Source organism: Strigops habroptila, chromosome 1 (genome assembly GCF_004027225.2).
Source record: "Strigops habroptila isolate Jane chromosome 1, bStrHab1.2.pri, whole genome shotgun sequence".
Lineage (NCBI taxonomy): Eukaryota > Metazoa > Chordata > Aves > Psittaciformes > Psittacidae > Strigops > Strigops habroptila.
In genome coordinates this window covers 155186658-155210785 of record NC_044277.2, presented here as the reverse complement: position 1 = coordinate 155210785, position 24128 = coordinate 155186658, and the positions used below count along the sequence as shown (strand labels likewise).

At 42.4% G+C, this 24128-nt stretch overlaps 1 protein-coding gene across 50 annotated transcripts in view; it reads right to left on the bottom strand.

Annotated features, from left to right (window-relative positions):
* The window catches only part of CLASP2 (cytoplasmic linker associated protein 2), a 132026-nt gene that overhangs the window by 71694 nt on the left and 36204 nt on the right, over window positions 1–24128 (bottom strand). For 42 of the 50 annotated variants that reach the window (XM_030494724.1, XM_030494737.1, XM_030494730.1 and 39 more), the window contains one exon: window positions 11505–11651. In XM_030494724.1, the coding sequence (XP_030350584.1) occupies window positions 11505–11651 (147 nt within the window). Of the gene's footprint in view, window positions 1–11504; window positions 11652–12160; window positions 12376–23856; window positions 23944–24128 lie in introns of those variants that run through there. The other 8 variants (XM_030495008.1, XM_030495015.1, XM_030495048.1 and 5 more) reach the window with 6 other exon arrangements.

The window sequence follows — 24128 nt, the reverse complement described above, 5'->3', positions numbered from 1 at the left end:
AGCATTGCATCACCTGCAGGAAGCTCCCCAGAACGTTCCAGGCACATGACTAAAAAACTGTCCTAGAAACATTTTCTCTCCAAAAGCTTCCATGACACCTGTGCAAGTAGTAGGGCAGTTACTTCTGTGTGAGGTAAGTGATGGAACTATTCTCACCTACCAGCAAAGATGTCCCAAATCCCAAGCAAAAGGATCAGGGAAGAATACTAACAGGTAACCTGCTGGCTTCACACTGGCATACGCTTGCCAAATTTCATTACAATCTTGGGTAGGAAGTAAGGTAATCCTAAAAGAGAAAATAATTTGATAACAGTGTCTGGATTTCACTTTTGGTTACCAAGAAAGCCCTTTCTTTAAAGGAATGAGCTCAAGTTTGCTTTCAAATCAAAGAATATCATCCTAAGATTTAGGCTGCACTAGAAGTCAAATACTCCAAGTACAAAGTGGAACTTGGCAGAATCCTCAAGTATCTTCAATAATCAAATCAGGCAGGTAATACAAGAAGACAGGTTAACTGCATGGAGGTAACCAGACCACTAGAACACTTCCTTCTCGAGAGGGAAGAAAAATAACCACCTCTGACAGAAAATGTGCACTCAGGAACAAGGGTCTTGTCTCAACTCTTTCAGAGCGAGGCCAACAGGACAGACAGCAGAACGTTTTCCCTAACTCACAGAGCACAGCTGAGATGGTGCATTAGGCAAAGACATGTATTTTACTAGATCTAGGAGAAATAAAAACCAAAAGGAATAAGCATTTAAGGCCGAGTGGTCAACTAAACCAAAAAGCCAGGAATTCTTGAGAAGTCAAACTCTTGATGGCTGCACTCTTAAAAAACATTTCACAGCTTACAGTCCCTGACCCCATATTCATAGTGGAGGGAATTATGTCTGCTGTGTTTGTATACTTGGGGAGTTTGGAACATAAGGGTCCACTATTACTAGAAATTTGCTGGCAAACTTATTAGATCTCAACACGTCTCTGCACAACAAGATCTCTCACATGCTTTTGTGGCGGCTTAGTGTAAAACCACTGAAGTGGTACCTAGCAAAATTTGGACATGATGCCTGCAGTAAGATATAGGAACACCTATGAGATTTTGACAGCCTTAGCTCAAGGATGCTGTAAAGAGATGCTCTACGTAGCACATTTCTACATGTGTATCTCCAACACCATCTGTCATAAATGCCAATGGCAGCCAGAAGGGAAAGAAGACAAAATAACCACCTATTTCTTCTCCATTCAGACAGGAGAGGGAACAAGTCCTTCCACAAGGTGAATGAGTATCTGACCAGCCAAGAAAAGGAGGAGGGAAAGATCCTGTTTGTACCCACAACACACCCTTGGCCACACAAGGTTACCAAGCTCCTGAAGGGGAAGATGCTCTGGCCAGAGCATAATTTTATAGAGAGAAATCTTGAGAAGAAATCATTTGGCATAGAGGTACCATGCTAAACTAGGTGGTACAAACAGATGCCTGGATGTTCAACTCATAACCTCATATGTCCCTCCCAAAAAACTCCAACATGCAGTACATACTCAGGGAAAGTAAATGGAAAAGAAAGCTTAAGTAGCCAAAAGGTGACCAGAAAACCTCATTTGTAAAGGTCAAAACAGTTCTCATACGGTCAAAGAACTGCTTTTTAAAAAACGTTTAAAATTATATGAACAAATTCATAAAGGTTTCTGTTGGTACCAAAATAGTTTAGTCAAACCTAACCCACTGTGTTAGTCACAACATAGTGAACCTCTATGAAGCTCATACTACGTGCTTCTTTGCAAGCTTATAAAATATTAAGCCCAAAGTGATCCTGTGACACAAGAGGCAAAAAGCCCTCAAATCTGCAATTAACAGTTTATACAGGTCCTGTATTATTATTCAGTTACATAAATAAACAAATCACCACGGTTAAAGCAGGGAAAAAAGTACTCTGCATTCCCATCCATTGCTTAACAATTTTCTGCAAGGGAATAAACTTACAGAAATCAAATATTACAAATTGACACATACAGGCCATGAACATACAAACATAGAAAATGTGTGGATTTCACGTATTCATAGTGCGCTCCTGTACACTAGAAAGATTAAAAGGAGATGAAGTTGCCTTTCCTAATAAGTAAATGTTTTCTTTAGTCTGCTTTAAGATATTGCTTTTAAAAACAGAAAATATGATTGACTATGTTTTGTAGCACCTTAGTATCATCCAGTAATGCATCCTGAGGAAAAAGAGTAGATCCTTCATCTAAGGATTTACTACTTTAAAGAGAGAAAGAGGAATGACAGACTCCTACTTAAACTGCAGTTGACACAGCCCAGGCACACAGCACTTCCCACCTTCCCCAGTCTCAACAACTAGTTCACTTCCACAGACCTCTTCAAAAATAATACCCTCAGAAAACTGTTTTGTTGCCTCCTTGCCTCTAATAATAAAAGGTTAAGTGGTAGGGTTTTTGGCAGGTGACGCCTTTTCAGTTATCTCTAAAAGAACACCCACTGCTATTTCACTAATCTTTCTCCTCTTCAGCTGCATGATCATGTATGCACACCAAAATAAAGTGTGAAGTAACTGTCTATTCTTTAAATAGAATACAAGCCAAAAGTCTATAGTGCACAAGGAGAAAGGATATTGTCCAACCTTTCCCTTTACTTCCCACTCTCTTCACAGGTATGTTTACCAGTTCTGTTTGCAAAGTCATTTTTTCTGTAGAGAGTAACCAAAAATGACAGAACTCAACCTGCTGTTTCCCAATTCAGGAGAAAGTCTTTTACTACACTACCAAGATACGTAACAGTCACACACACGCAGATGCCTTCAGAAGAACTTCTCATGCTTTTGTCAGGCCTGACTCCCCTCCACAAAAGCAACAGCAGAGCTTTATGGAATTCTCATTTCAGACAGTACTGCCTACAGACTCAAACCTGACGTATCTGACAGAGCACGCACATTTTGATCAGCTGTTTTGTTGCTGTATTACCTTCTCAGAACACGCCGTGATTCCCAGTTTCTTAGAGGTAGCTGTCTTGAGTGTTAATGCCTTACAGTGAATGCTGCATGTTCTCAACCTTACCCACAGAGCACATAATACTTTGCCCAAGTACAGACGAGTTCAACTACTGCAATCCTAATGGCGAGAACACTGTAAGCAATTCTAAAGGGCTGTGACCCCGCTGCATTTAATATCTTTAAGTGTTCAGCAGATAACTAAAATCCAGAGCCTCATCAACTAGCTTCTTCTTAAATGAATGCAATTCGCATTACCCTACCTGTGGGCTCAGCACACTGAACCTGCTGGGCCTCCCACAGCTGAGACCCAGAAGAGAAAAGCACCTGAAGAAGAGGGAGAACAATCCACACAAGGCATTTATCTACATTATCTGTTAGCTTTCATCCTAACCTTTACTTATTCTTAACCTTCAAGCACTCTGCTTAGACAGGATCACAGAGAGACCTGCAAGCCTAAGTTCCACTTCAGGAAGCTGGTGAGAATCTACTGAACATAACAAACAAACTTGATATGGAAGTAAATTACCAGATGAAGCAGCTCTGAGTTTTACAGCGGATTTGTTTCGGGTTTGGTTTTTTGGTTGGTTTTTTGCTGTTGTGTTGTTGTTTTGGTTTGGTTTTGTTTTAACTCAAGTTCAGTGATGCTGGGGATAGAGACTTCCTGCAGACTACTAAGAGAGATGACATCTTCATAAGTTAAATTTAAGGATTTCTAACATTTTGTGAGGGTCCAGGAGTCTTTTTTTGACGGAAATGTTTTCCAGTCATAAGGCTTTCAGTTCAGAACTGTGAAGAGATCAACACCAGGAGGGCACTGTATGCAAGCAAAGAAATTACCTAGTCTTTTGCAGAATCAGTTTTCTCACCCAGGAATTAATTCCTGTGGCAGAGTTCTTCCCCTCTAACTGAGACATTTGAAATCTTTCCATCATATCATCACAACAACTTTGGACTGCTTCGCTTGCTCCACCACCTCGATGCTCTCTCCCCACAAAGCTGTACATCATGGGATGACAAAACACCAGGACAACACTATGTGGGAGAAGGAGGATGTCATGAAAGTCATACTGGACTGGTATTTTTGTTTCGAAACCAAGAAATGTTTAATCAAAGCTTGTTTAGCTGTTTTATAAAGTATACAAACCCTGGTCTTAAAACGCTTGGTATGTATTTGGTAGTATATCTTTACTAGTCCAATTCTTTTTTTTTTCCTACTTCTACGGGTCTTCTGACAAAAATTTCCCTGTTAAAAAAGGGAATTTCAAACCTTTTACAGAAATTTGGGAGTAACACTAACTCTAAAACTTTGTTTCACTCTTTGCTCTCAAACCCTTTTCTTAAAAGCACTTCCCTAAGATATTTGTAGCTGGTTTCTGATACAACATGCATCACAAATCAAACGTTAGTAAACTCTGAATAGGGTATTGCTACACAAATGTCTTTTATCCCTCAGAAATTGAATTGCACACAGTAACAGTATCTTACTGAGCAACACATCTAGAGGAAAACGATGGGGATTACCATTTTCTTCTGAAATGCCCCCCCCCGGCCCCGCACCTACATCTCAACTAATTCCAAAGCTTCACTTCTCATCTATCAAAGACTGAAGGAGAAGCTTGCAGATCATTCTGGATTTAAAAAGTACTGTTACCCTTTTGACTCTGTAGAATAATAAACAAGGAGCTGTACATGAGGAACTGTCGGCAGCTTCAGCTCAGCGCAGGGTAAGTGGGTAGGATAAGCTCAAGCACTTACTCAGTTTTTTGTACAAGAGATGAACTGGCAGCCCCCGCTCACTCCTACTGACCACCCTCAATCTAGCTCTAGTTCATCTGAATAGTGAATTACAACGGGGAGTGGCTAAGCTGAGAGAAAAATAAACTGCCCAAGGAGTATCAATGAGCAAGTTCCCTGGTCCTATTCTCTGTGTGATTGTGCTGCTGTAACTGTTAGTGTCACTTACTGGCTTTGCTCTACAAGTTAAGAAACAGATCACGCTGCTAATTGCCACAGCTCTGCCAACAAACCTTAGAGGAAAACCAAACCATGAGAAGCTTTAGTGAGCCTAGTTCTGACAGAAGTTTCCATCAACAGAATTCCATCTGCCTTGTTGTCCATTTTCTGAGGAAAACAACAACTGCATCTGTAAACAAATAATTCACAATCCTCAAAGACCAATCTGTTGTTATAAACTTGTCTGTATGCCCCTTCTGCAAGCACACACCCTGCCTACCAGAGAAACCTTGCACATAAACCACAGGAAACCATTGGGAGATTACCTTATGGGATTGCTCACCACATCTGCCTGATGGCAGCTATTACCTGCATGTAGGGGAGAGAGGATGGGTAAGAGGGACAGCAGAAGGAACATGTACGGGGCTCTTCAGCCACTGCAGTTCATAATATTTAGCTCAAGCTAAGATGCTTTTGGCTGAAGCTGAACTGCCTTTGACAATGACACTGGGCAGACAGTTAGGATCAGCAAGCCCGTCCAGTTGTTCCAACACAAGTCACGGGACTTTTCTGAAGTAAGTTTCAGAAATAGAATATATTTTTAAATCACCAGATACGACACTAAACCCAAATAAGCCTTTTATTTTTTTGGCAGAACCTTAAGTGACAAAGCCTTCACGTTATTCTAAGCCAGCTTAGAAGCAATTCAAGTTATGACCAAGCGACCTGCAGAGTAGAAAAGCCTTTGCTAGAGAGCCCACTTTAAGAAAACTGACAGATGAACTCTGTCATGTCAGCCCCAGTGACTGACATTCATTCTGAACTCATGTGTCCACCTCTGCTCCTCCAACATCAAAGTCTTTGTCCCTGAGGCACTCAGAAAGTCATTCAACCTGAAACAGCTCAAAACCCGAACAAAATAGCAAAATACCTTCAAATACCTTTGTAATACCTTCTGTTCCTTACTTTATCTGCCTACGCTGGAAACGTGGCAGACATGGTTAGAGAACTTCCCTGGAGATCCCACCTGTATCACGCCTGCTTCATTAAAACATTCCTCCTACATGCCAGAGATGCTGCACATGAACAGAAGATTCTGCACAGCAAGTGAATGTGCTGTCTGTGAGCAGAGCTCTCCACACAATTACTGACCCCAGGAAAGAACAGGATCAGGGAGGGACAAGAAGAGATGAGGCATGAGCTATGCTGACAAGGAAGAAGGTGGTGTGGGGTGTTCAACTACTAGGATAGCACATCTCAATAGTCCTTGAGGTGTGACACATTAGTCAGGGGCAAATACAGGACTCATGTACCAAGACGAAGCACAAAAGAATTCTTACGTGGACTCAAGTTTTCTAGTTACCTGATTTCTACCTAAAAGGAGATATTTTTAATGTCTTTTCAGCAAACATCAGATTTTATGGAGGTTTTTTAGCTTTAAGAATGAAAACCATTCTAAAACTGAGGGTTATTTCAAATAATGCCACCATCAAACCTTGAACTGGCACACTGAGGACCAGATCCTTGGAACAGTTTAAGAAGGCAACATCACCATTTTTATGTTGGTGTCCTGGGTTTACCAAAAAAATGCTTTTTGAATGCACACATTGTTTTTTGATAGGGAAAAAAAAAGTCTTTTTGAAGAGCAGTTATTCTGCTATTTAAATGAACAACATCCTCTTTGCTGGTTTGTCACTGGCTGATTCATCCTAAAGCAACACAAGCTGTTTCAGAAAGTGTAGCCATGTTAATTGTGTTAAACAGTAAACAAGTTTAATAAGGCAAGTACACTATGGATTTAAGAAGGGCAATGAACTGTAGGTAAAAGCACAAGATGTAGTATCTTGCTACTGAAAACAGCAGCAAAAAGTAGAAAGTACATCTTTTTCCAAATTACAACACTAAGAATAGTGTTCCAGCCTTAGAGGTTCTCATAAAACATACAATAGAAAGTTAATACAAACTTGTGTCATGATTGGCTTTCATTAGCAAGTTTTATTTCCAAATGCAACAAGGCTCTAGTAAGGTATCCCCATTCCAACATTTAATCCTTTTTAAAGACTACTGACTTAAGTTGACATTTAGGGAAAAGAAATGAGGCCAGTCTTCTTGCTGAGGTACAGACAGAGGTTTCCTACTAACAGCTAGATTACATAAAGCTTCTGAATAGCACACAAGCAAACAATTCCCTAGAAGACTTGGAACAGGGATCTTGCATTTGCAAGAGAACTTGCCAAAGGCCTATAAGAGATGCTGAAGAGCACCGGGGCAAGAATACTGCTCATTTGGCTAACATACCCAAGTCTTTTTCTACTGTAAATGATGGTGTCCCTTGCAATCAAAAAGCTGCCTGTCATCGTGCCAAGAAGGAGCCCATAAATGTCCGTTTCTGGAAGGGCAGAAGACACACGGTGCACATTCTCAGTAAGAAGGCACTAGAGCAATGGGGTATTTCCACTCAAATGAAGAGCTGAAAGCAAGTGTGTCAGAAGTAAGTAGATCAGCTCTGCACTTCTTGGCAAAGGACTAACTTGGGGAAGTATATTGACCATGGAATAAGACATATGCCAAACAAAGCACCGCCGCATTCAGCTGAAGACCTATCACTTCTCATTCATCATCAGCAAGAAGGTCAGTGACTGAAAACCCACATCCAAGCAGCGAAGTCAGATAAGAAGCAGCCCACTGGATTTCCTACCTTATGGTACACCACGGAGCCTGCCTGCTCTGACGCTCCTCTGGCAGCTGCCTTCTACAGGCTTCATGACACCTGTCAGCTAACCCACAAGTTCTACAAGCTCTCCCATCCATAGCGATGACGGGAAAAGATCTTGCACAGCCCCTCCCAACACAAGGAGAGGGAATTCCAGCCCAAGTAGGACATTGCTATTGCATTGTACATACCTGTTTCACCTGCCTTCCTGGACTATAACTTTGCATTTCCAGCACCACCAAAGTACATGTCCTGCATTAAATGGAAAGTGCCCAGCACAGTGGAAAAAAAAACCAACCCTCTTTTTGCATACTGGATGGGTCCTTTCACTTGAGCAGAGTATCTGGTAAGTGGTGAAATTACCCATTTCTTCAGTAAGAAACATCTCCATGGAACATGCGATGAAAATCCAAGCACGCATGCATCTGAGGTATAATTCAGCATATAGTGGCATAAAAGGAAGCGAGCAGCATGGCTAAGAGGTTTAGTTTTCTTCGTCTCGAGACTGGATGGCCGCCACTCCCTTTTGGAACCAGGAAAAAGCTGTACTTTATTGTCATTTACAGCTGGTAGGAAGACACCTTTCTAAACGAATATCCTAGGAGAAGGATCTCCAGAATGTAAAAGGCAGTTTAAACAAGTGAAACTTGCAGTAATCTCAGCGTACACTCAACACAATTTCTACCTGCACTGGTGATTCTGCCTAGCACAGAAGCCTGAAGAGAAGAAGGTGGAGTGAAGCACAGCTTCAGCTGCAGGTTTTGGGGGTCTTGTGAAAAGGGGAGAAAAAGCAACACAGTTAATGGAGCTGCTGCTACTTCTTCCTCTAGGGCTGAACTGCTACTTCTTACTAGGCGCACCTGTGTATCTGAAAGAGTCAGAGAAAACTCAGGCCAGCAGTAGCAACAATGAGCAGTGATGAGCCTGAAATACCTGTGGCCAGTGCTCATGAGAGAAAGGTAAGACATGACATGCCCCATGTCCCATGCCTGCTGACTGCACGCTTGGAATGCAGTGGTGAGCAGAAGGGTTTCGGACTGCAGGATACAGCAGAGCCTTAATCAATCAGCAAGAGAAGGCAACTCCCAGAACCATAAATTTGTTCCATAAGATGGCAATTTTGAGCCTGGAGTAAAATCTCAGGTGTCCTTTAGGCACCTACAAAGCAGACCCTGAAGAAAGTGGATGCAAAAAGCCTCAAGGTTTGTTTGCAGCCAAAGAGATCCATGAAGTCTCAAGCAGAATAGGATGCCCTAGCTGGACTCTTCAAAGACCATGGTTTTCTTGTGGAATAAAGCTCCCTAAACCCAGCATTTTGTCCTGCAATGACAGTGCTTCTAGACAGTCGTCCAGTTCACATACATTTCTCTAGTAGCCATATTTCTGACTACTGTCAGACAGGACAGTGGACTACATAGACCTCTTGTCTGACCTAATATCACTGCTCATATGAATAACATATGGGAAACTCCTCATTTCTGGAAGAGACTATGACTTGATCGACTATAAAATACATCTGCCGCCTACACTAATGTTCTTTAATATGCAAGGAGATGCAGGATTTGTAAATACTATGTGGAAGGGTAATGCTCTCTTAGTGCAGACATTTAACATTTCTATCCGCTAGCAAGCTTGTTACTAGAACTAGTTTAAGCACTGGTAACCTCAAAACAAAAAAAAAATTATTGAAAGATACAAATAATGAGCAGCAGAAGTAAAATGAAGACAAATACTAGCTGCTAAAAATGAGAACAGTGGTAATGGCCTTGCTGATCAATGGTGACATATAGAAAATGCTAAAAAGATTGATGGTCAACTCAAGGAAAACTTGAAGGGAAAAAAACCCACCAAGAAGTAATTCTAGGAAGCATACAGTACACGTAATAAAAGAAATCTGTGCACAAGCAGATTAATAGGTCTGTAAAAGTTTCTTCCTGGTGTACAGCAAGAGAAAAAAGTAGAGGTAGTCGTGAACAGCTGAAGAGTGGAAGACAAATTTCCACTTTCTAGCCATTTGCTGAAGAATACAAAGCATAACATCCTTCCTACAAAGTATTAAGGCAAAAATTCCCATGGTTAAGCACCTGAGCAGCCTGCAGAACCACACACACACACACATTCAAAGAACAATTTCACTAACATTATAAAGGCCAAATGTTTAATTTTTAAAATTCTGACTAGAGACATACTGACAGAATATAAAAAGAAGGGAAATAGATACAAAGGTGAACATTTCTCAGGAATTTCCAGACTTGAAAGGAGATGCTACAAAGCAAGGAGCGACCAAAGGGCTCTGGTTTTGGCTTATTCCCATTTTGTCCTTTTTCCATGTATTTTTTCATTTTGAATTTTTCGAAGATTGGCAATACAGGAAAAGACGGAAAATCAAAGTATTAGTTTGAGGAGTTTAATGTCCTTTACTACTGAATTTTTAGATTAACCATAAAATTAGTTCAATGGTTACTCTGTTTTTATTTCCATTCTGCTGCTCTCCTATCTCCATGTTTTTACTGCAGAGCATGTAAAGTCAAAATCTCCATGTAAAAACAATTATACATTAAAAATCATCTATATTTAATAAAATATTATTAAAATAAGCACATACTGAAAGAAACAGGAATCCTGAGCATTCAGTTCTGCTACTACATGTAGCAGGTCTTTCATGCAAAAACCACCACGCTTTAGGTTAAAGGAGATGATATGATTATTATTATTTCTTTGTGTAATAATAAAAAATACTAAGAGTCAATTTCAAGAGATCGTCTCCTTTAGGAAGTCTTTTAGGTGGTACTTCCCGATTCACACTGCTATCAATTTGGAGTTATACTATGGCAGCTGATCCCGCCCTATGGGAATCTTTTCAATTCATTATGAATTCTGAAGATCACATTAGAAAACCAATAAATTGTCAGAACATTAGGTACATCTTAGTAACATGAAAATGCTTAAGGCATCTCATTTGGCATGCATATCTTCTTTCAAATTTTAGCTTTGCTTTGCAGTTCACATAAGGGAATGTTACATGAATAGCACCCTGAAAAAAATCACTCCTATTACAAAAATCCTTTACTGAAAGAATCACCTGTTCATTAAAAAGCCACCTGAAGCCTGGTATATTTCCACTTAATCATGTATTTTTCTGAATGAGTACATGAACCATCCAGAAAGCTGTCACTTCTTTAGCAGTGAACCCTTGCTTTTGTCAGGTTACCCCCGCCCTAAAAAACTGCAGATTTCCATGTTCAAAGACTGTAATCAGCAAGCAGCAGCAGCCTCTTTTAAGTCTACCATGCAAAAAAAAACCCAAAAAACCCTGGCAAGGGTTTTGACACCCCTTTTTTATCTTTCATAACCAATTTCACAACAGGTTAAGGGATAAGGATAACATCCAGGTGTAACATGCACCTCTGCTGAGGGGTATGACTGATGGCTAGTCCCTTCTTGCCATGTGCAGCAGTGCAGACCCACAGCAGAAATCTCATCTACACAGACAGAATATCACAGTATATCTATATACACAGTAAGTGAGGTGGGGATTCTAGCAGATACCCTTATATTCATTTCACCAACACAACTGCTATCTCCAGCTGTTAACTGCATTTATAACACGAGAGGCCTTTATAAGCTAAATGTACGTTCCCACAAACATGCACATACCTTTACATATGAATAATCAGGTAAAACAAAGTCCCAAAACCAAAGAACAGTAATCTCAGCCCTGCAAAAATACTGCAGTCATGAATTAAACATCACCTTCCAAAGTTCTCTGGTTTGTGCCTGCTCTGGCAAGGTTTCTGGGAACACTGATCACAATCTGAATAGCTTTACATTACCTCCAACCTTAGGCCCACCAGCTGATCCCGGCTTCCTTGCGCTATTCGAAGGATTTCCTGGCTTTTTAAGTGCTGGAACCTTGAAGGCTGAAGCAGCTGATGATGGCCTATTTCCATCCACTGACTCTTCATCATCGAAGCTTTTGTCTAGAAAAGGATACAGTAAATAAAAACACAGCTATTAGAATGGATGCATATTTATTTCCTAATCAACTATTTTGCTTCATATTTCACAGAAATTCACAAAATGCATAAATAAAACCAAATATTTATCACTTTGTCCTCTGTCTCTGACCGAGGAACAAAATGACGAGAAATAACATTTTCTGCATCCTCAGTTCTTATAAAATAATATAGGTTACAATATTATTTTACCTTCATAATTAACCACTATAAAACTGAGAATAAAAATGAATCCTACACATTCATGCCCACAAAGGGAAAACGTCCTTGCACAAATGGAGTATTTTTGCCTCTTTCTGAGTATTTTCCCTAAAGGAAAGCCCTTAAAATCAGTTTTATCATTCCATTCTACCACTGACAAATGCTTCTCCCTTTTCTCCTCTCACTCATGCATGTTCTGTCACACACCCTCCCACAATGTCTCTAACCAGCACTCCCTGTCTCCTTCCTTCCACCCTGATTTTTCAACTCACAATCACAGATCCTCTTGCAGATCAGCCGCCTCATTCCTCCGACAGCTCTTCGATCCCTCACCCTAGGACGGACCCAGCACCTCACATGGCCGCATGCAGCCAATTCTCAATGCTGACCACACGTTCCATCAGCAGCTGCCCGTGAGCAGCCTGGATCCAGCACCGAGCATGGTGCCGGCATCTTGCTCTGCTCCCCGCACCGGGAGCTGCGCAGCCAATGGGCTGCGGGGTGACATCATCTGCTGGGGCCACCGCCACCGGAGAAGGTGGAAAATATCCATCCAAATACATCCATTCCCACACACCGTATCTGCCACTATCCCAGCCCTTCATTAAGGACACACCAGGCAGGCAGACAATACTCTGGGGTTTGCACTTCTTATGCCTTGTAATTCCGGGTGTGTGCATTTTTAATCAAGAAGGAAATTCATCTCTAGTGACGAAATAAAATAGTGTCAACACAAAATATTTAGCCTTAAAAATAAAGCAACACCAGAACCACCAAAAAAATACTTGACACTGGAAGGTGAACATTTCCCAATCCACTTGGAGGAAGAAGGATTTATCTACGAGCTTGAGCACGGAAAGCCACATCTGCCTATGGTTCCTATGGTAAATAAATGGGCGAGGCTGAGGCACAGCTGCATGACAGTAATGAAGGACCACTTGAGCTTGTTACCTGCTCTACACCCTGCCCACTTCTAAAAAAACAGTATTAATTACAAGGCTTTATCATCCCTGCAATGGTAACTATTTCCCTGTGCTTATTCTGAACCTGCTCCCACTGAAATGTCAGCTATATTTAATAACAGCCTCCCTCAGGAAGGCAGCTTGCATCCAAAGGGTAAAGCAAGGTGCTGTCCAACAGCATTTGCAGCACCAAACGACACAACACCCTGCATGTGACATGCCCAAGAGCCCTGCTGCTGCGGTTAGGACGTTTTCCCAGCATCTGTGAAAGGCTGCGTGCTGCACTAACAAACCTGCATGCCCTGAGACGCACCACACCACCCCAACAAACATCTGGGAGTATACTGACAATTTGCACTAACGTTATCCCTCTCTCCTCTACAAACAGCCATTTTTAAGGTAATCTTGCTGAGAAGGATCGCCTATTATGGCTGTATAAACTCTGGGAACCGGGGAAGAGGCACCAAACCCCCCCTGTGTGTTGCCATGGGAACCGGGCTGAGGCAGAGCCGCTGAGTCCAAGGCTCCAGCCCACAGCATCCCACGTAGAGCCAGGGAAAACCACTCACGCCAGCGCCAGATGAGCTGCAGTGAACTGAACACGGAAACAGACGTGTAGATTGCCATGGCTAACAGCTAGGTAGGGTACCTGCAACATCGTGGGTCACTGTAAAATAGCACTATGAAACACCTTAGACGTTTTTAAACAGCATGAGCAGATAGACACTGACACATGAATATGCCATCATGGAAGCTGATTAAAGCATGCTTTTCAAATGAAAACGGGTTTGTCACTGCATTTTTAAACTCTGATAAGGAAACAGGCGGGTCTGTCATGTCCAAACGCACGACAGTGCAGTGCTGATGGGCAAATACTGCACAAGAAGCCTCTGAAAAATAAAGTTATTTGCAGCACAATCTTAAAAATAGTAAGCGAGCATTTGCTCATTTATGCAAAACCTCCTCATCGAGAAAAGCCTCAGCAGCCCCAAACAGCAGCGTGCTTTGGGAACCAAAAGCTCTGATAAATCCATTTTACTGTTACCAAGCTACTCCCTACAAAGGAATGCTGAAGATGGAGAATCACAGAAGTTACGGCTCAACCCCCACATGCACAAGTAGAACCTCAGCAAAACGCAAAGGCAACAGTCCCAGGTTGTGGAAAATTATACATGTTGTGGGAATTATAGGACAATGTATTGGACAACAGCCTTGGTAACACTGCCGCATTACTCTGCCTACTTAATAGAATCATAGAATCACAGAATGGTTTGTGCTGGGAAGAATCTTAAGATCATCTAGTTCCAACCCCTGTCATGGGCAGGGATGCCCCACCTGAGACCATGTCGCCCAAGGCTCTGTCCAACCTCGCCTTGAACACTGCCAGCGATGGAGCATTCACCATTTTTTTAAGCAACCTGTTCCAGGGCCTCACCGCCCTCACAGTAAAGAACTTCTTCATATCCAACCTGAACTTCCCCTGTTTTAGTTTAAACCCATTACCCCTATTATTTTTCACACATTTAAAACATTGTTGACACTGGATTAAAAACAGACACTATAAAATAGTTTCATACAGGTTCTTAGTCTGCATAAAATCTACTTTTAAAATAAATTCTTTTTTTGTTTTTAAATGCCTAAGTGTTTTTGAGACACATAAAACTGATCTCAAGCACTGAAACACTGGTGTCCATAACTCGACTTTGCATGAATTATGTTAAAACACATTAAAATTATAGCACACTACCATAAATGCATAAAGTTAATGGGTGAAAAGGATTTGTACTGATTCTATGAAGGCTAAACTGATAATACTGCTGAGTTTCTTTTGTTGAGTAGTTTTTGTTTTTTGGTGAGTTTGTTGGGTTTCTTTAATAAACATGAGCAGGAAAATTCTGTAGTGTCCTTTCCAGAGACCGGGTTTTCACCACCCTTTTGGGCCTTTACACTTTTATCTCCCCAGGCTTTAGCCACAACATAACTGGAACTCCTTACAGCACCACGCAGGGTGCGATGATGCTGCACAGTCAGTACCCAGCCGCGACTGCGGTTGGTTTCATGCAACCTACAGGAGTCACAAGAGCCTAAATATGATGGATATTTCACACCAAACCTATCTGAAGGATGCAAACACTGCTTCAGTCTAGAATGGCTAAGTAATTTTCATCCTAGGTAATTTTAAAGGCTATACACATACAGGGTATCCCATTTACATATGCAAATACTCCTGACAGCTGGGAAAGCATCATCCCAACAGCACTGCAGAACAAAGTCCCAAGGGATAAAAAGAAAGCAATACAAAAGTGTATGAATTGCTAGCAATGTAGAGAACATCTTGAATGAAAACCACAATTAATGAAAGACACAACCTCAGTTATGTCTCGCAGGACTGTTCTTGCACTCAATATTGCCTTTTTAAATCACAGCAGGTCAGAAGAGCTTTGGAGGTAAGCACAGCCCACAGAAAAGAGCTTGGAATCTTCTATTGCCAAAAGCTCCTCAAGAGACCTGAACGGCTGCAAATGCTCTCACTCTGGTACAAGTTCTTTTCCAGATGAACAACTTCAAGGCAGAAAAGAGGGGAAAAAACATTCAAGAAAAGATTGTTCTTCTATTCAGAAACACACGATTCTATTTCCAAGCATTAAAAGTTTTCTCTTCTAATAGGGGAAAGAGATCTGTACCGCAGTGCAGTGTTCCAGGGGGTACTGCGCAGCAAGTGAATTGGTGTCAGTGAACTGCTGTGCATTGCTACAGAGCACTTCAGTGGAGCCAAAGGCATGTTCTTACTAAAACACTGCCCATAACCCCCTGTAGGACACATCAGACCCTGGTGTTTGCCACACTTTCAGAACTTGGGGTTTACCAAAGTTATTCAAAGATTAAATCCAGACACATCTAACCAGTTAGAAACACAAACCAAACCCCAAACCATCCCAGAGGTCTAAATACTGAAATTCTTAAGGAACAAACTATGCAACTTGAACCAAAATAACCACAAGATACGCAACATCTTTGTGCCTTGTAGCATTATTGTGGGGGCCAGATTTACAAACATGTAGTATCTGGTTTTTAAAGTATTCAGAGAGATCAAAGGACAAGCATTTACAATCAGACTTGATACTCAAAGAACATTCTAGTACCCCAATGCTAAAAACTTCTGAACAACATATTTAATGTGATTTGGCCATAGAACAACAAGGCTAACTACGGACGTACCCAGAGAAAAACGAGACTAAAACTGTTCATATCTAAAGAAAATAATATTTTATTTTCAAAGAAAGTTAAACACATTTATTGTTTCTGCAGCTCAAGACTTTACCTTAGTTGGTCTTGAGATTCATAGATCGGTGTGACATTCAATATCTAACAGTTGGCAAGCCACAGCCAATAATGGGAGAAAGCAATATCCTATCCCCTACACAGCTGTAGAAACAGAAGATCTCTATTCTATTCGTGCCAATCAGAACTTAGCTGATCCTAAAGCAGGTCCCCAAGTAACCACAGCAGGGAAAAAAATCTGCAAGTAACAAGGGACTAAAGCTGGCCATCAGGGCAAATCTCAGTGTTGCATCAGTACTGACATCCTACACATCCAACACTACTAGGGCTCTAAGTACCAACTTGCAGTATGTCACAGTAGATTGGCAATAGTCAAACCAGAGAACATAGTATCTTTTATAAAACTGCTTTTAAACTTTGACTTTGGTTAAAGTTTAAAGCAGAAACTGTTCGTAATGACACGATTGCAGACTGTGACCAATCAAAACAAGAACAAGCAGATGAACTCCTCACATCTTCTGAGTTGGTCCCGCATCCTGCGCCCACCAAGACAGTGACTGCCCATCTCTCTTCAGTGATTTACAAACACAGACTGCATCAGTCACTTGGAGTATTGGGGACTGGATCATTAGCTCAATCCCAGACGAACTGGTGCAGCCTACGACAACTGCTGTCAAGTGTGCAAATGAAGCCACAAGCACTACAGATGCATCAGGTTAGTTGATCCTTCTAATCCATACCTCAAGCCAATGCCCCACATCATTTAGTGAGCACTTTATCCCTTACACTCAGGCATTCCATACAGCATGCGTCTGTTTATCCTAACACAAAGGACAGGGTTCATTTGCCCAAGCGCTGTCACCTAAAACCAGTGCAGACACTGGGTTTAGGTCCTGGGTATCCTATCTGGCCCCAGCTGACATTCCAGAAGGGCACAGATCTCTGGTGGGTTTCATGTCACACTTGGCTGCTCTGTGTGGCTTGTGTGGATGCTGCAGGACATCTTGAGTGGCACTACAAGCCTATGCCTGGGCAGCCGAATCACTCCCAAGTGCTTTAGATCTGCTGGAAAAGCTGTAATTCCTGGGCATTCTCCCTGTGCCATGGGACGTAGAGGGATCTTAGACCATCAGGATTCCCATTCAAATTCCCATTCAAAACCAAAAATTTGCTTCCCACAATGATGAAGCATGGTCCTTCAGAAGGTGACAGTGTAGTGACAGAACATGACGCCATTTACTGATGGGTTTAACTTCGCTTCATGGTACCTCTTCTGCTTCTCCTTGCATTCCTGAAGGAGAGCGCTGTATCTAGCATTCAGTGCTGGCAAGTGGTTCTCATTCTGTGCAACTTGTTTTGATGCTCATCAGCAACATCTCAAACTCTTACAAAAGAAACAAAGGTTTCCAAAAAAACTCCAATGTACTAAAGCCAACTGTGAAGGTAAATGTATTCCTTCACGTGCCAGTTTTTCAGGCAGTTCCAGTGGCCTAAGGCCTTTAGAAAAAAAAAAAAAGGGAACTGAAAAGGTAGCAAGCACAGGAAGACGCAGTCAGTAACAGCAATAAGGCAGGGGAAGTTCAGGTTAGCTATAAGGAAGAAGTTCTTTACTGTGAGGGTGCTGAGGCACTGGAACAGGCTGCCCAGGGAAGTGGTAAATGCTCCATCCCCGGCAGTGTTCAAGGCCAGGTTGGACAAAGCCTTGGGCGACATGGTGTAGGGTGAGGGGGGTTGGAACTAGATGATCTTAAAGTCCTTTCCAACCCTAACCATTCCATGATTCTATTTATCACTTAAATGATGATACAATCTCAAATTCTGATCAAGTTCCCCCAACTTTTCAACAACCAAAGTGAAGTATAGCTCTCCCACGTCCCATCGACCAGCTGAAGCACACTGAGACCCATGCCAGAGGTGCCTTTTCTTTTCCTACCTCACATATTCAGAAGTGGAGCTGAAGAAATTACGGCAAATTACCTTTAATCTACTCTCAATGCTGCAATTTCACTGCAGGTGACAAAAGCTGTGGTTTTAAGAGGACAGACTCTCCACCAACCAGGCTTTTACAAGAAGCTAAAAAACTCACATCAGATCGGGGAAATCTGAAGTGTCTGGTATATAGCTGGACAGCTTTAATAGCTATTGTCTCTCCTCCTCTTTTGTGAGACCATCCAATCCCAAAATCATACCTACTGACTGCTTCCCTCAGTGTTTCCAAATGGCTTGCAAAAATCAACACCACAAAGAGGAAACCAATCTATACAGATAAGCTGTTGACCTTTAAGTTCAATAGCAAACCGCATATTGTGTAAGCTGATGGACCAAAGGACTTTATCAGGTCAACACACAAAACGATTTGCAATGACAGAAGGGTATTTTGTCAAATATAAACCTACTCATGTTAATTGTTCAGGTGACCATGGAACACCGTGGAGCTCTTGACATTTGATAAAAGCAAAAATACCTCATTTGAAGAAAGTCAGTTTCTTCTACAGGCTGTTAAGAGCTTTGTTCTCCATCTTCATCCCTTCTCCCCACCTTTCCTCAGGCTCCAACTATCCATAATTTTGAGGGCTTTTAAGTGTTTTGTCAGTTGAAGAATTTCCACATCAACTAAATACATAAAGCTGTACCAGAGAAATCTTAAACCAGTATCCATGAAAATCTTGTCTATAGCTCTAATAGCTGTGAAACTCAAAGAGTTTTAAATTGTAGTTACTACTTGTAAGAATCTACAGGCACAGCTGGTTTTCAAAAGGCTCTTTCCTGCTCTTGCTGCAAAAGCATATGTTGATGAAGGAGTTGGGAAAGGACAGAACACACAAACCTGAAAACACAGTTCTTTAAAACTAAGTTACTTTTATAAATACAATCTACAGAGTAGAATTTCTGATTCGGGTGAACACTACAGCAGAGCCTTCATCTCTGAAGGCACTTCAGACACCTGAAACATTCCAATTCTTGCTCATCAGTATTTACTACAGGACGGCTTTATTAAAAATAATTCATAACAGTAAGGAAGTACTCCTCATATTTATATGAGTACATATATATTTATAATATATATTTATAACAAAGATGAAAATTAACCCTGCAAGGCAAATATACAATTAGTCATGCAAGAGAGTCTTGTAGCATCTGTCAAAGAAAATCCTTACTAGACTTGAAATTTCTCCTTGGGCTGTTGGCTGTTCTAATGCTCATTTCAAAACACAGGGGTTTTTTTGGGGGTTTTTTTAAGCAAAAAAGAAGAAACCTGTAATATTAGCAATAGCCTGGAATAATTAAAGATGTTTCAAAACAAATACTGGTATCAACTGAAACACCAAAGGATTTTTTTTCTTATGATAACTTGTTCATAACTTGTAACAAATGAAAAGAGGCTTCAAAAGCAACCAACACTTCTGGATGCGAGACAAAACGTGGAAATCTTTTTAGTGGGCTGGTGTTTCTCATTTAATGAAAACAACCACCACCACCATCCACAAGTCCCGCAGAACTGAGCACCAAAACATCCTTGATGCTTCAAAAATGACATTTAGAAACAAGACAACAAAACTTACTGGTAGTTATTATTCCAGAATACCAAAACCCAAATGCAGTTATCACTCTGGAATCTATGGTGGTTTTGAGAGAAGAACTATGTTTGTCATATGATTGCAGATTCGTTGTTTAAATAAGAAATGTTCCAAGTTCCACACTTGAATTATTTTGAATTTGGATTATTCCTTGAATTAAGTTTTTAATTCACACCAGTGTTAAACCTTACTGTATTCATCCATTCTCTGAGCAGAGACTGTGTCTTTTCATACAGCCCTTGGCTTGTTTACACATTCCCCCCCTCTCCCACTCAGTTGTTTCACTGTCCCACTGTTCTTTTACTGCTATTAGCAACGGTACGTGCACTTTATAGACAAAACACTACCCAGGATCCATGTTAATCACCGGTACTAGCACATGACCTTACCATGGAAAGCAGCTTTGCCCTGGTTTGGTTCAGAACAGTGATCAAATTCAGATTCTCACAGTATCTGTCCAGACTTCCTCTCTCAGGCACAGTGAGAAGAACTCTCCAAACCAACACGGCCTGCTAGTAACGGAAGAGGAGGGGTGCGCAGCGACAGGAGAAGGAGCCAGTGCAGGCGCAGTCAGCACATTGAAAACCCCAGGCCCAAAGAAGAACATAAAAGGGAACGTTTCTGTTCCCCAGAAAAGACGCCTGCTACTGCCTAGAACTCTTTTTTTTCCTTCCAGGAAACAGCTCTGAATGGTACAAAGCACCACAGTTACATCCTGCCCAGCTTCCAGGCCAGCTGCTTTATTACCATAATTCACAGGACTTTTAGTTTAAAAAAAACCCCTATCAGAGGAAAGGAAAATCAGAAATGCACATCAGAAATGCACACATGCTGCAATTATAAATATATATCAAATCAAGCCAGCGTCTCAAGATCACTACAGCCTCTGTACCTTTATGATGTCCAATCTTTTTGTCAGACAAAAGTAAAGTACTAAAGCTGTGCAGCACCCACATTTTGCAGAAACTACTAATCAGATTACAGCCTTAGGAAGACAGCCTTCCTTTGGAAGAATATCAGGGAATGGAAGATAATTCTTTCTGTGCTCTAGGACCATGCATACATTAATGAAGTATTTTAAAAGAAGACAAAACCCACAATTTGACATGCATGTGTAGTAAGATATAAGGATAATTCCTATTCATGAATAGTCACATATGCTTTATCATCTGAAATCTGACAAGTGCTCAAGGTGATCACGCCATTTAAATAAAAATCTACTAATAAATAAACAGATTTATCTCACTCATTACATGATTCAAAATAGCATACTTGGTATATGCTAGTGCAACAAACGTGTGTACCAAATATGTCCTCTTACAAAGCTGATTATATGCTTTTAGATAGCCCTCAAATACCTTGTGTCTGGTTCTGCAACATGTTTAGTACATCTTAAGAAAACCCATGTGTAATCTTCCCTTCATGGCTCCTCACAGTGTTAGGCAGATAATTTTGTCCTTATTCCAACTACCTTGTGCAACTGGGAGCAAGACAGTTCCTTACCTATAAAATAGCGAAGCAGCAAAGCACAAACTGACAATAAGGAGAGCAAGCACTGATGGAAAACACTGAATGGCCTCTCCTGAAGACAATGCACAACATGATGCTAGCGACCTCCAGAACACCCTGAACTGGTTATTAATGGATAAGGGCAGAAATGCATTATCCACTCCAAGGAACAAGAAATCCAGAGTGAGGAACGGCTCCCGACTGGTTTTTCTCAGCAGCCTCAGAACACAACCTGCAGGTTCAACAGAGACCTACATCCACACAGGTACAGGCAGTGCCTTTATGACTGAGGGAGTGCATCCTTTCCCACTGGCACACACTCCGTACAGTGGAAGGAATGGTCCAACTGTTTCCTGGGCCACAAGCACAGTACTGCTTATTTTTCTAGACATTCTTCCAACAAAAGACTGGAGAGCTTGAGATAGTTAACATGGGGGCAAACAGAAAATCTGGCTCTTCCCTTTAATCTTCACTTGAGAAATCAGATTAAGATCCAACTGTTAAGCACCACATTTTACTTACATTTGTGCTTGTGCTCAAGAGCACTGAAAAAAATCCTAAAGGGTTACAATAAGCCAGTGTATTGCATTAAAGAGAAAATGCTGAAATCACCACCTCCATACAGCATTTCCAAGCATACTCTGTACAATTCTGTAACATATCTAGGCTGATTAAGTGAGTAAACCGAAATAAATAAATAAATTAATAAATATCTGTTCTCTTAAGTATGAACACCTTCCAGAAAATCAGCATAGTCTCACAAATAGAAAGTTGAATATTCATACTGGCTACAACAAAGTGACATTGAAAAAAGACGTTTCTCAAAGGCTACAGAATCACTAACCTTAACAGATTGTTTCTTCTATGTTGCATATATTAATCAGGAGGATGTGTAGGATATTTGCAAAACAAAAGACCATGGCAAAACCTACATTAAATTCAGGGGAAAAAAAAGATAGAGAAGTTTTCTTAGCAGTAACTAGGGTTTTGTTTTCCCTAGCAGTTTCATAACACAACGTCAGAAGACTGAATTCCTTCTAAATGCAGTAAGCAGTAGCTTCAAGAGACCAACAGCTACATAATCATCCTACACACTGTTAATTGTATCTGGCATTACTGCTCAAAGCTCCTACACAGAACGTCAGCTGACTGCCTGCACAGCACTTGGTACTTAGTGCCTTTGTTAATGACGAATTCAATCATACAGCCGAGAGCTCCACAACCGCCCTCATGTTATAAACCTCGACCATTACAGAGCGTCAGAAACCCCATGGCTTTGCCCAGGGAACACAGTTATTTCTCCACATGCTACAACGCGGTCCTCGATCTGCAAATTACCAGAGTCAATGTTTACACCGTGGAGAATTGTGTTGCTTCACAGGAAGGAAACAGACGAACTAAAACATTCCTGGGAAAAAACCCTCAACGTGACAGACCTTACTCTACATGTTCAGCTCCACAGAGACCAGGACGCCCCTCGCATCTTGTGAGTGACAAACAAGAAGACAAACATCAGACAGCTACCCCAGGTTTTTTATACAGTCCAGCAAGCCCACTGCCCTGGTCACACCAATTGTCTCTTTCAGTCTCCAACACATCAAAGAACTGAATGAGACACATACATTTCAGAGTGCTTTAAGAAAGGGTTTCTCAGGACTCTTACCACGGATGTCTTAATTTCAGATGAAAGGTTCACCTTGATCTAAGTACATGATCTTTATAAGACCATCCTCCTTAACGTAATTTAAAACTATACCTCTATAGCCACCTGCGAAAGCACAGCCCTCATACTGCGTTCCCTGACTTGCTGCAAGTCACACCAGCACTTCTCAAGTTTCTCTGGAAATCATCGTGCACGTATTGAAAGTCATCAAGGTATTGAGCTCAGAGACACGGCTGCCACACAAACCAGGAGCTGCGAGGAAGGTAAACCCTGTGTCCGGTTCTTACTCACAACACAAGGATAAAACCTGTGTCTCTTTACTGACCTACTTTCCATGGGTTTGTGTAAAACACACTGTGCAGCAAAGGAGAAGTAGTAACACCCTGTGTTTTTGTTAAACAGATACTCCCGGCCCTAGAAGCACGGCATTTCCTCTATAGCTACACTCAATTACTACACATTTCTTCACAGAACAGCGCAGACCAACACCTGATCCTTTACAATGCTGTGCAGTGAATTCTGCCTCGTCCCACAGAACTGGTGGGCACTACACCGGGACAGGAGAACACAACAGACACGTTGACACCGGGACGGAACAGAACAGACACGGCGACACAAGGGCCGGGGTGCGCAGAACAGACACGGTCACACGAGGACAGGGTCCCGGAGCACCCCAGCAGCGCTGCCCGGCTCACAGCGGGCCGGAGCGCTCCGGCGGGAGGGACGTGCACCGGGGTAAGATGTCAGCCCGCCACGCGGGAGACGTGACGCGCTGAGGAAACCAAACCCCGCTGCGGGAGGCGGAAGGAGCGGCGCGGAGCCCGGCCCCTGCCCTCCCCCTCACGGCCGGGCAGGGCCGCTCCAGACCCCGAGCGTCCCGGCCGCGCTGCGGGTCCGGCCCCGCGGCTCTCGGGGCTCCCAACACCCCGCACCCGCCCGCACCGCGCCCGCGGCGCCGCCGCCGCCGCACTCACCGTCCCCCACCGCCATCCTGCCGCGACAGCCGCCGGCCGCCCCGCTTCAAAATAGCAGTCCCGCCTCGCGCGGAGCCCGCTCCGGCACCGCCCACCGCGCACTTCGACTGCGCGCCGCGCGGGTCACGTGCCCCCTTCCCTTCCCTCGCCTTCCCCCGCCGCCGGCCCCGCGCGGGGGCGCTGCACCCGCGGCGGCGGGAGGTCCCCGCGGGAAGCGGGGGGGGGGGAAGCGGGGCGGGAACGGCGCGGAGCAGGAGCAGGGCACAGCCCCC